The 13,235-nt window shown below is 47.0% G+C and overlaps 1 protein-coding gene across 41 annotated transcripts in view; it reads right to left on the bottom strand.

Annotated features, from left to right (window-relative positions):
- Positions 1-13,235, bottom strand: part of MAP2 (microtubule associated protein 2) — a 235,163-nt gene that overhangs the window by 63,006 nt on the left and 158,922 nt on the right. For 39 of the 41 annotated variants that reach the window (XM_055718913.1, XM_055718906.1, XM_055718909.1 and 36 more), the window contains one exon: positions 9,259-9,544. The exons of the other annotated variants lie outside the window; for them this stretch is intronic. In XM_055718913.1, the coding sequence (XP_055574888.1) occupies positions 9,259-9,520 (262 nt within the window). In that variant the 5' untranslated portion in view covers positions 9,521-9,544. The remainder of the gene's footprint in view (positions 1-9,258; positions 9,545-13,235) is intronic. 41 annotated transcript variants of the gene reach the window in all.

A 13,235-nucleotide genomic window follows, 5' to 3' on the forward strand; every position in this document is an offset into this window, starting at 1 on the left:
GGAACAAATGACAGCGTCAACACCAGCACATAGCCTTCTTCACTTTGAGTCTTGCCTTTGAATTTCCAGATTAACCTTTTCACAGCTGGTACGGACAGGCACTGGATCATCAGTGCTCATCTGCCAGCTAATGCCAGCTACTTTATGCTGATTTCCACCCCTTCAGCTTGCAAAGGCAAGCAAACCTGTACTAACCATCACTATAAAGATTTAATTTAAAGTGAGCAGTTAATCTACCAGTAGCAACTCCACAAAACAGAAAACCCCAAACCAAAGCACCAGTACACACTGGGTTTTGCTGTCCTTACTCAGGATATGAAGGCAGCATGAGAAGAGATGATTTCTTGCTCTGTATTGTAACCTTACAGACTAAAACAGCAGGGAAGATCAAGACAGGGGCCTTGTCCCTGGCTTCCTTCTAATCTTTCCTTTTGAGTTCCTTGCTAAAATTAAAACCTGGATTGCCTTTGTTTTCCAATTTTAATACACAGTAGCTCATCAGTGTTAGCTGAACCAAGAAATTTGCATATATATATCTCTCACACATGTATTCTGCACTGTAAATATGCCCCAAAGTGATATCTGCTTTTCATTTCCATTAAAGTCGTGCCTCAGTGAGGACAGCAGAGCGAGGTGCCCATCGTAAAGTGTTCCCAGTCTTTCTCCCCATCTACCCTGTCTCACTTAACCTTGAGAATGAAATGCTAGAGGAAAGGAAGGAAAAAAATTAAATCCTCCTCTCCTTTGTCAGACAGCCTGGCTGTGTCTCAGAGCCGTTACCGAGAGGCTGTGCACTCCTGAATGCTAAATAAGCTCCCAGGCTACATACTTTCTCTCAGCGGAGCTTATAAAGAGATCTCACTCTACTCAGGGACGTGTTGGCATGGCAACAGGGAAAAAAGAAATCAGCAGCGCCTGGCACTCCTCGCAGGAGCAGCAGACTGTTTGTGCGACTCATTTTTGTAAGTGATCTGATGGCACCTACCTCCTCCCCGCCAAAGGTTAAACCCCCGGCCGGCTGCGCCCGGGCCCGGCCTCGGGAGATGCCTGGGGGTGGCAGGGAGCTGGGCCTGGCAGTGCACCGAGCCACGCGCATCAGCTTCTGCCCTGCGAAAAGGGGAAGGAGGGATTTGTGAAGCACGGGGGCGAGCAGCAGGTTGATGGTTGCACCTCCAGGCTCTTCTGCTCCACAGTGTGAGAGACCCTGAGAGCCAGTAATGGCCTGTGCACAGGGTGAGGGGCAGGCAACGAGGCGGGGAACGGCAGGGAATGCCCACCAGCACGTCCCAGGCTGTCACCTAAGAACCTGCTGCTTCCCTTTCAAGGTGACTTTGGAGAAGAAGTTGCCATTTCAGGTCTGCTTGAAACAAGAGCAGCTGTGTGCCTGCGAAACAAGGCTCTGTTGTTTGGTAATGAACCTTCCTCCAAATCTTCTTGCCCTCAGATCAAAACTGGAATGGAAGATTATATGCTGGCACAATCCCCAGCAATACCACCTTCCAGCTGCAATCGCAAAGACCTCTGCCCACTGCCAAATATTGCCTAGTGTTCCTGCACATCCTTCATGCTGCCACCCTGGGGATGGAGACCATGATGGCTTCCCTTCAGACATGACAAGGAAGAGCCAGTGAAGTGCTCCATCTCCACCTCTCTGCAAGCGGCAGAGCTTAGCCAAGCCCAGAGGGCAGGAGACTGCAGAGGCAGCACGCAGCTCTGCACAGGGCTGTGCCACCTGCCCACAGCTCTGCCGCAGCCTTCCTGGGCGACCTGGGGTGGCTCTCTTTGCACCTGCGTGCCCTCTCTCCTGGCCTTTACAAGCCTTGTCTCTTTATGCAATTCATAAATGCACAAACTGTCTCCTACCACACACGGAAAAGGACTCCAGCGCACCAGGCCACAATTTAGAACACAGCCTCTGGACTTAACTGCCCCAGCAGTCACTCAGCTAACACCAGTGCTGGAGGGTCAAGATCCAGCCCACAGAAACAGCAAAGTCCTCATTACAGCCCCCACCAGAGCAGGCAGCCAAACACGGATGGCGGGGAGGGAGGGTAGAGGCGAACAGACAAAGGGCAAATTTTTGTCCACAAAAAGAAGAGACAAAAGTGAAAATCTGACTCCCGGGATATGTTCCGTATTTGGTAGGCTTCATCCTTCAACAGCAATAGCTATCCTGGCTACAGCAGCCGCCCAAGAATGGCTGCAGATGTTTTCAAAAGGCAGCTTTGATAAACAGCACTCATGGCGTACAGTCTGAATTTCCAGTGTGGTAGGAACAACATGTTATGAAAGATATTTCCTCCATATCCCGGCCTCATTGCTCCTTGTTGCATCTCTAAGGTTGTTACCAATTATGTTTTCTGGGAACACTGATGGCACTGACTGAGTGCTGGTTGCCAGGCCAACACAATCACAGGCATTTTGCTCTTACTCCTTAAGGAAGCACAGCTGCTCATGCAATTCCCTCTTAAGATGCTCATAGCCTAACAAGAGCACAGCAGAGTGAACCAAAACACCAACAGGGAGCCCAAAAGAAATGGCTGCTTGATGCCTTCTCTTGGCCAGATTCAACACTGACACAGCACGATGCAACTGTTGACTCTTGATGACTGCACCTGGTTTGGAATACGGTTTTCAAAAGCAAATCTGAACCCCACACTGCCATTTTCAGAGGACCTTTAGGGATAAAAGAGACCGATGGCTAAACTCCTCTGGGTATCTGACTCCCAGCTGTGGGAGTCAACAGCACCTGCACACTGGGTTATCTCGCCCCACCCCCTTTCAGGCAGTAATTTTTGCACGCTTGAACTGCCCAAAACTGTGCCAGACCCTCCTGCTCCTACTAATACATTTCAATCACTGACTGATTTCTGAAGTCCCAGGAAGCCTCTCAGAGAGGACATGGTTGGACAAAACGGGATGTCTTACTGGATTCAGTGACCAATACAAGTGCCAGACACAGAAAAACCTGCAGACTCGTCTCTACAGCAGTTATTAAGTATTCAGAGTCAGACGGAAGATAGCTGGGGGTAGGGCACACACAGCAAAAGATGAATTTCTGTGGTTTCATTCCTGATCCTCTGCAGAACAGCAGCTGAGAAGGACCTCTAGAGTAAGCTTAACAGAGAACGCTAAACCCCCCATTTTCTACAAGTGCCCCAAAGAGGCTCTGCTACCTCCACCTACGCTATCTTCAGCAACATAATATGAACGTGCCTAAAATATTCCAATAGTGTGTCCCAGAAAATGACACTTGCATCACTCTTTAACACAGAGAAGAAAAGTTTCAGAAGCACGGTATGTTTGCCTGTATCTAAATTGGCAAAAATGATGGTGCACAGTAATTACTGTCACATTCCCTGGGCAAAGGGTGGAAGATCAAAATGCCTAATTAACAGCTTCTTTCCCATGGGAGCCATGAATGACATGATAAGATGCATTCTTCCAGCTCTGTAAAATAAACAACTGAAATGGGACAAACACAGCAATCACATTTATCTTTGAATGTCATCGATTTTGCATCCTTCTGTGCATTTTGTCTGTGTTGCTTGAGACAAGCCGCTTGTTGAAAATGCACGTCTGACAACAGGGCAGGGAGGCTCCTTTGGGAAAAAGGCATCCAGGGAGTTTGTGGAGGGCTCTGCTAACTCCAGGAGGGCTTAGGCATCAGCAGGACAGCCAGTGCACGCAGCCAAATGAAAAGGAAAGCTCTGACAAAGCCGTCCTGCTGGAAAGACAAAGAAGGCATGTCTATATGTGTACTGGCAGTGCCATCTGAGTATTATCACTTGTATAGCACGAGAGAGAGAAAAAGGAAAAGATTAAATGAGATGTCACTAGGGGAGTGGGTGGGTGGGGGAACATATTTTTTTCACATGGGACCAGGAGACGACTCAGTGAAGTTTCAGCCTGTAGAAGCTGTTGTGTTTACTGACCCCATGCACAGGGCTGCAATCCTGCCCCAACACAGCCTGCCATCACTGATGCTCCAGGCCTGGCCCTTCTGAGCTGAGGGCCCTGAGCCTGCAGAACTAAGCATCGTAGTGATTTTCTAAGTGCAGTGGTGATGACCGCTGTGAACAAGATCCTCTTTACCTGGAGACTGACTACAGGGCAAGGCTATGGAAGGTGATGGGATACAGACTGTTTCCTTGATGCACTGCCAGGTGGCTGTAACGAGCACAATCCCTGTCTTCAACATGTTGTTTTTGCACAGCCAGCCTAAAGGGACTCCCCACCTCTGCTCAAGTATTACTGGCTATGCCAGGGCAATCTTTCAGACTCACATTCCCTGCAGATTATTGAAATATGCTTATTTAATGAGTACTTGGCCACAGGAATAGATTTGTTGCAGATGTCCATTTGGTCCAGCTGAACAAAGCCTAAAACAAATGGCTCAATTACAATAAATTACATTTAGGGCTGTAAGACGATTTGCCCCTTCCCACTTTTCTCGTCAGTTGTTCCCTGCAGACTGTGCTATTCTGAATCCCCTCCTCTTTAGGGTAGTATCTGCCATCATGCAAAAACTGAGTTGGCTCTGGATGAACAGATAAAACTGAACCTCTTTCTACTGTCCTTACCTTATCTTAATTTTTTTTCTTTTTTCCCTGCCATTTCCTGCCCCTGCTTTGCTCCCTCACAGCTTTCATCTCACCAGCTCTTGGCCCTTTTTAGCTCCCCTAGCTCTCCCACTGCTGGATCTGTTCCCCCACCATTCCCGAGTCGCGTACTCCTTCCTCAGCTCAATACTGCCACTTCTTCATTCCTCTTCACAGGTCTAGGTCTCCCCGCTCTTTCTGTTTCACTTAGAGACTGACATCTCTGGGTCCCCCCAGCCATCAGAAAAGCTGGCCTCTCTCATTTATCTGTCATGAGCTCCCTCTCACCCACCTTTCCTATGAGTCAAGAGCTCTGAAAAACAAGGCAGGAGCACTCAACCTGCAGTTGGTCCGCTGTGCTGAGTCAGGAACTCTGCCACAATTTTCCGGCAGTCTCTTTGCATCCCACATGGTTTGGGTACCCTGCCAATTAATGAAGGGCTCTGTTTGCCACTCTGGCAGGATGTGTTACCATCCTTAACATTGACTGACACCAGGACAGAGCCACTGTCCTGAGGCTCTGGTAATAGGATTTCAGGAAATGCTTTCCCTTCATCTGTCAAGAAAATAATTCATCAAATAACTGTGTGGGTAATCCAAACCCCCTCCAATTATAAACCTGAATTTGGCATATAATAAAGTGACTCAGTTGAGTCACTGTACATAAAGACATACTGTAGAAGATGCTTCATAATGAATCTAACCACTTTCGCCCCTAATTACATAAATTTGACAGGTTATTCATTACATTACTGAGAAGAACAATAAATGCATTTTAAGTGTAAAAAAACAAATCTCTGCAGCTTGATGTTCCTTGCAAGTCAAATAAGATGGATTGTGTTGAACTGCTGTTTCCCAGAGAATGCCGCAGCACACCTGTATTGCCCCCCAGCTTCCTCCCAGTTACCTGACCACAGCTTTTCATATTCCATCGCAAGTCAAACACATCCTGTGCTCTACCGTGGGGTCCAATCCGAAGCTTCCCACATCAGCCTGTTCCAGAGTGAGTTTCTGAAGGTTACTCTATCACGTCTCCTTTGCAGCACACATCTCGTGTGACATGAAAATGTTTGGCTTAACAAGAGCTACAGATCTCATCCTCCACTCTTAATACTTCCAAAATCCTCACCAAAGATGCCCTGTGTGTGTGTGTGTAAGTGAAAAGGACACGGACAGGCATGAATCAGAGGGAGGACACTGAAACTTGGTGGGTCGTGGCTGCGGGATGCTACAGAGCGTGTCAAAGGCAAGGTGTTCTCAGGAGCTCCTCGGGAGCAGCATGGGACTTGCAGCTGGCAGAGGCACGGGGCTGAGGATGAAGCGGGGTTGAGATGGTCTGCCAAGGGCAGCCCAAGTATATATATAAATTTATATACACAAATACATATAAAAAGGAATAGCTGCGTTACCACTCTTACTTATATCACGTCCATAACAGCTTCCTATGCACTATGCCAAAAACCCCGGCCTGTTCTCTCATACGTATTTGCCTTTGACTTCAGTGGCTGCCGGATCAGGCCCTGAGGCTGCCCTGCCCGCAGCACTGTGCGTTCTCCCACGTTCCCATCGGTCCATTTGAAAGGAGGGCATTGATGTGTCTCCATAATGCAGCCATTACCAGCACGATACCGAGACAGATCAATCAAAGGCAACACAACAGCCAGATTCAGAGGATTCCAAAATTGAGGTCAGACTCAATAACTCTTAGACAGATGCCAAGAGAGAGAGACACATATATACAGGAAGGCAAATTTTAACTGTGCAAATCTAAAAATGTCACTTGCAGTGATCGATTAGATGCGTTTTGGCAAGAACTGTTATATCCTCCCCTAGTAACACCCCTTGCCTCTGCATCAGTGTTGACATAAGGTGCTTTTGTCCCGGTGGCCTGGCTCTAACCTTCCCCTTAACACACAGCCCTCGGATTTTACAGCACGAGCCCTGCAAATGGGTACACCCTGCTGCTTTTCTGTGCCCTGAAGGGACTATTGCACTGCTGCAGAATACCCCTCCCTAGGAGAGGTCCATTTCGTGACTGAACCCCAGCTCTTGGGTCAGTCAGGTACTGCAGAGCTTCCTCAGGCAAAATGCCTCAAAATGTAACTGAGCTCTCATCACCAGGGATGGGGCGATGGGCAGCTGCTGGGGAAATGCCCTGTTTATACTCGGGCTTCACTGTGGCTGAGCTGGTTATTGCAGTTGCTGGGCATTTACGAACTCTGACACGATGAGAAGCCAGAGATTTTCCTAGGTTATGGTGCTGGACTTGCACCAGGGAAATAAAATCCCTGTAAATCCACTCAAACTCACAGTTTGGCTTAATCATCTCAGTTGACCTTGGCTTCCTGTGCATTTTCTTCTCAGCTGATTGGAATAGGTAAGCTACTACAAATGATTAAACGATTCACTTCATTGGTAATTATGTGTATCGGAGCGGCATTAAAAAACCTTACCTGATACACCACCCCACTGCAGTTAGAATTTGCAAGCAGACAAACACAGCAAAGATGACTGAATTTGGTGGCAAATGGCAATCCTGATTTCAAGATCTAACTTTGAATCAAACACCAAAAATCCACTTTAAAGTTCCTGCTTCACAAAGCTTTAAGCACATCCAGCTAGGAAATACTAGTGTAAAATGGCAAAACTGCCCTGGTCCCCTTTTGTCAGTACAGTAAGTTGCCAACAGGTTTCTCCTTCAGAAAGAGAAAAATAGTTAAAAATACATCTTAAGTAAGATGCTTTACATTGCATTAATCAAATATGGGCTTAGTCAGTGTGTGCATGTGCAGTGTACAAGTTTCCAGAGAGCTAGGAATTCATGCATGAAGGCAAGCATTTTTAGGGACTCTTCTGATGTTCAAGGACAAACAAGGATGCCACGTGACAAGCTATATAAGACTCCCAAACAAAAACTGTACGTATCGACAGTAAGTCCCCACACCAGAGATCTCTCAATCTAAGCAGACACTGAGAAAAAAAGCAGGAGAGGAGGCAATGAGGCCATACGGTGGTGATCAGAGAACATTACCTGAATCAAGAGTAGTTTGTTCCCTTGGCAAATGTGAGTCCCCACTCGCACTGCCTGCCCTAGACCATACTGCCTCATTTTTTTCCTGTCCTGCTTTTTAACCCCTTGCCTCAGAAAGCAACATGAAAATACATGACAACAACACCTGCTGCTGGGCAGCAGTGGGTTCCTGCCTCTTCTCACCCGTTAGTTGCAAACTCCTCAATTAAATGGTCCTGTCTGTCTCAGACAGTCATCACCACTCAGAACCTGAGCGTGAAAGAGCTTGAGAAGAGCATTTCTCTCCTCCCTTTTTAAGGATAGGAAATTCCTCTTCATCCCATAAAGTTTATCCCACTTCTCCATGTGTATGGGTGGGACTTGTCCAAGATTGTGCGAAAAATCTGTGGCAAAGAGGAAAAATACACTCGGTCTCCCCACAACCCTTGTCAACCCCTAAGAACTGCAGCATCTTCCACCTGAGATTCCTGCACACCTGCTCCTGCTTATCTGCTGGCTAAGCATAGCCCAAAGTTGGGTTACAGCAAAGAGACAAGACCTTCTTATCATCTCTCCAAACAGTGTGTTCATCTGAATGCTTACACAAGATTTCTTTTACCTTTCACTTTCACATTTTGGCTATCCACAAGAAGAGATTCTTAAAATCTAAACTTGTTCCCTTTTAGCAGAGAGATCCATTTCCAGAACAATTGCTTTCGAAACAACTGTAGAGTCCAAGACCCTTGAAATTCTCCAGCTGCTGAGAAATTATGAATAGGCATCTCCGAATGCTTCAACAGCCAATAAACATTGCTAGAAAGATCTCTTTAGCACGCATGGATGGATGCATCAAGGGCAGTTGTGTCTGTACAAGAGAAATTCCTCCTGCAATGTGTATTCGGGGTTTAAAGTGGGAACTCAGCACAGAGAGAATTAGCATTTACTTCTAAAACAGGCAACTTGATTTGCATATTCCATTTTGACACACAGTCACCCTTTTTTTCCCCCCTCAAATTACAAGCTGAATCCTAAAATCCCAATACAGTTTACAAATAGATAAAGTCCCAGTGAAATACACTTGGGCGAGGGTGAATAAATGCTGACTGAATAGTGGCATTCCTGGTCAGACTGAGCAACACATTATTCTGCAAAGAGTTGGTGGTTTCAAGAAGGTGTTGTTACTTGTGAGCAGTAACAGGAGAACCCATCCTTCAGGCAAATGTACGCAGAAGCACAAACACATGCAAGAGCAACATGAGCCATCCATGTGCAACAGCTCAGCGGTTTTCTACTCCCTCCTAGCCCAGAGGAGCTGGGAAGCCGCCCTACGCCAGCCTGTTCTCTCGTCCCTAGAGAGGTGAGCCTGTCCCACCTACCAAGACGCACTAAGGCACCATCATGCCTTTCCTGAAGTCTTCTCAGAGCACTGCCCAGGATCCTGGGTAAGGAGGTAAGCTGTGCAAACCTGGATGAAGATGCAGCTTTTGCTGTGAAGAGCTAGTGCCCTTCCAAAGCACATGCTCCCTTACAGCAGCTCCCCCATGCCCCAGGGCATGCTTGGCTCCACCTAACATTTTCCCTTGGAGAAGCATTATCCGGTGGTCTCCAGAGACCTGTGTTTTGTGGCAGGGCACCGAGGTGCGTTACCTGCGGTCTCCCTGTCCCCTGCCGACAGCTCGCCGTTGATCCCATTCTCTTTGGTCCGAGCATACGTCCCCGGCTGCTCATGGGCGCCCAGCCCCGGCTCCTCGTCCTCTCGGTAGGGAAATCCATTGGCACTTCTGACCAGTCCGGCACCTGCACCGCCCTGTTCCTTAATTTCAGGTGAATGTGGGTGTGAAGAAGCCTCTGTTAGCTGACCTGAAGTCCAGTGCGGTGCCTTGGCTTCGTCTTTCCTATCCTCTGCCATGGTTCCTTGCCTTCACCACTTGGCCTGTAACGACATTAGCAGGAGAGATCAGCTCCGAGCGGGTGACCGTGCCCCTGACTGTCAGGCAGGGACCGGGTGCAGCACAGGCACATTACCAGCAATGCTGCCAGGGAAACTCGTGTCCAGCAGATGAGAGAGGGTTTAAATGCAGAAGTGGCTCTGCTTATCTGTCCTGGGCATGAGTGAACTGCTTTAAAACCAAAACAAATCAGAAGCGGTAAAAATTATGGGTCATGTCCTCCCTGACTCTCATATGCCTTGCAATTATTAGCATCAGTTTCTTGAGGGCTGCCCTTTCATTAATCTAATTTTAACTCATTAATTACACTTAAATGTTGACCAACTTAATGAGAAGTGAATTGGTCATCATAATGCAACGACATCTTCCCAGGGTGATAATGGGAAGAATGCCACAACTGCTAAAAGAAGTGAAGCTGCTGTTGCAGTTTTCATTGCAGTTGCAAAAAGCAGGTGCTCTTCAGGCACAGAACCGCAAGGTGATGTGTCCTCTGTGGCATGTGCAATCTGCTGCTAGCCATGAAAGAAACCACATTTGAGAACACTGACTGGGTTCCCAAACATATGTGCTATCTGACCCTGTTTATATCCCCTCTTACTTGCTGTTTTGTGAACATTCACACTCATTCCCTTTTGTCCAAAACAGCTCATGGGGAACAGCTGTTTCCCAGACAAGCATTTGCATTCTCTTATGACTATCAGTATTTATACATAAACAAAACTAATCATTATTTGCTACTTCACACGTATTTCACTCCTATTAATTAGCTCTCATTTGTCCAAGCCAGGAAAAGAAGCCACTGCACAAGCCATAGACTTCAGCTACTCCTCACAGAAAAATGTATTAGTAGCTACTTAATATGTAAACCTAGGAAAGAAAATCTATCATAATCTGTCTTTTGATGATAAAGTAGCCTCTGAGGAGGAGACAAAGGCTTGACCCGAGCTAGCTATTTCAAAGTGAAAACCAGCAGCAAGCCTTTTCCAAAAGCACTTCCCACCTTTTATTTCCTGGGAGAAAAAACCCACACGTATAAGAAATCAGCTGAACGCAGTCAACCTGCCACCTATCTCAGAGGTTGAGCAGCCTAGAGAAAAGAAGGCACAAAACTGGATGGTGCTTATATTCTGCAGACATTTAACACAACCCCAATAAACAAACCAGAAAAAAGCCCTAGTTTCCACAGAGTCGGGTCAGTTTGCAGAAAACCTCTAAACATGAGAAAAAGCTGTTGGTACCTGGTCAGATAACCATTCACAATCAATGAACTCAACCCCTTTCTGATCAGATATTATTGTTTAATAAAGGCTCACAGAGCTACTTTAGAATGGAAAAAAAAAAAATAATCATGGTAGATCATGAAAATGAAGATTTTGTTCACAATACATGACTCAAGCTGTAGTTGCACCCCAGAAAGGACTAATAACTCTTTTGCCTCCCAGTGAAACACGGTGTTTTGGGAAGCACAGTTCCGTCTGCTCTCACCCTGACCCAGCACCAGTCCCTGGGGATAACTAATTGCATGAAGACCGCGGGAGCAGGTGAAACTCCAAGCCCAGCGTTTCCTCTGAGCTGTAATGAAAACGGTGGGCTGAGCAGTATCAGCTCAATGGCAACGAGACATGGCTCAGTCAACCACGGGAACAGTAAACACGCTCCGCATTTCTTTGCCTTCCCCCCCCCTCCTCCACCCTGATGGAAGACTCCTCAGCGGGCATCCTGCAAATACAGCAAGAGCCCTCATGCAGCCAGCTCAAACCATACCAGAAGGGCTGACGGGGTAACGATGAAGGAGCGAGCCCAAGCTGGGCAAAGGACACCTCCTGCGAACCAAAGAGATAACCCTCTGCCTCTAGGTCTGTTTACCACAGGACACCGGGGAACATTTTCTGATCGGAGCCTTTCCAAAACATGAGGTCACAAGACAAATGTCCCCCTCTGCACAGGAGTGAGTAGCACACATCCAAAGCCACCAATGTTTGGGGTCCAAGGACAGAACACAGCCTGTTCTGGGAAAAAAGGAAACATTCCCCCGTCCTCTCTCTGAGGAAAGCTCAGCGGGGGGTGGGGGAAGGAAAAACCAACCCCCAAACTAACTCAAGGCCTTTCCCACCGATCCAGTGCGCTTTGAACCTGGCAGCAAGTCCCAGGAGCAGTACAAACCTGCCCATCAGCTTCACCACGAGGGGAGCATGGCTCTGGAAATCACTGGGACGAACGCAACAGTTAGATCCCACACCACAGTTTGGAGGCTATTATCCCTGAGGTGCCCTTCCCAGTTCCAGGCAGACACTCCCCGCTTCACTTGAAGCTCTTGAGGAAGGTTATTCACATCCCTACAATGCACTGTGTCACAGAAGTCCTCTATGAAAGTAACAAGTGCTTTTATCTTTAAAAATAAATGCAGTGGGCAGGCTTCAATGAGAGCTGTGTGTATCTGGAGGCAGAATTTGGCTCAGTATTTATAATAGATGGTTACAGAGTGAAACATGGATGAATTCATTCTTGACTCTCTGTTATTCATCAAGTGCTCTCAGAGTTTATAATGGTAGTAGAAACACAGCGAGTGAGTCACACAATGCATCTTTATACTCAGCAATTTAGCAATAACTATCTGCTGTGCAGCGTGATTCATCTGCAGCTCAGGTTCAAATCCAGAATACACAGGTGTGCTTTTTACCATAGGCTAGTTGTTTTTCTGTCATTTCATTAGCATACCATGGAATTATATCAATCAGGTAATTTGAAAATATTGACATAGAAATACCAAGAGTGGACAAATATTATGGTAGAATTTAAATAAAAAAGAACAAACCTGGAATAATTTGGACAATCTAGGAAAACACAGTATTTCAGGGAAGCAAAAAGTTGCTCTTTCCACTACAATTTTCTTATTCTTTGCATAAACTACAACAAAGGCTTTCAAAAAGTATCAGAGGGAAAAAAAAAAAAAAAGACACAGCCAGTCCTCAAAAATATCACATTGCCTTAATTAAAAATTAATTTGGATATTTATGAACCTTTCTTCCCTACCCGTTGTAGCAGAACCTCATCATCAGAGATCTTACTAGTATGTTCTCACTCTTCTCCTCCATCAGCTGAAGTCAGTGGCAGTGACAGGGTGAGCAGGCAGGCACAGCACCACGGCCAGAAGGGCACTGGGGCTCACAGGCTGTACCAGCCTTGGCTGCACCAACACCGCAGCACGGCCCCTTACTCCAAAGCCACCTCTGGTGACACCACGCTGGTATGCCACGGGGCACAAGTATGAGCCTCAGCACAGGCTGCGTTAGCTACACGGCATGGCATTGTGGAAACACTCCTCCCTCAGTATGTTCCTCACCTTGAAGCCAAATCAAAGCCAGCTGTGCAAATCAGGGTATGGGAGCGGGGTGGCAATGCCCCCTCCTTCCAGAGGGATCAAGCAGGTGCTGTTATGCACCACAGACATCAGTGATACTGACCCACATCTGTGGGCCATGCACAGCCCTCCCCATATGCTCTTATATGTGACACCAGCTCCTGCTGCCACAGCTGGGTTGAAGCACCTGACTGTTTTGAACTCAACACACAACAAATCACCTGCAGTAATACAGATCATGAGATCATGATATGCAAAACCCAAGATAATGCTGATGTAAACACCCTGTCATGCTAGCTGTCCTTCTAAATATT

This window comes from Falco cherrug, chromosome 8 (assembly GCF_023634085.1).
Source record: "Falco cherrug isolate bFalChe1 chromosome 8, bFalChe1.pri, whole genome shotgun sequence".
NCBI classification, from domain to species: Eukaryota; Metazoa; Chordata; class Aves; order Falconiformes; family Falconidae; genus Falco; species Falco cherrug.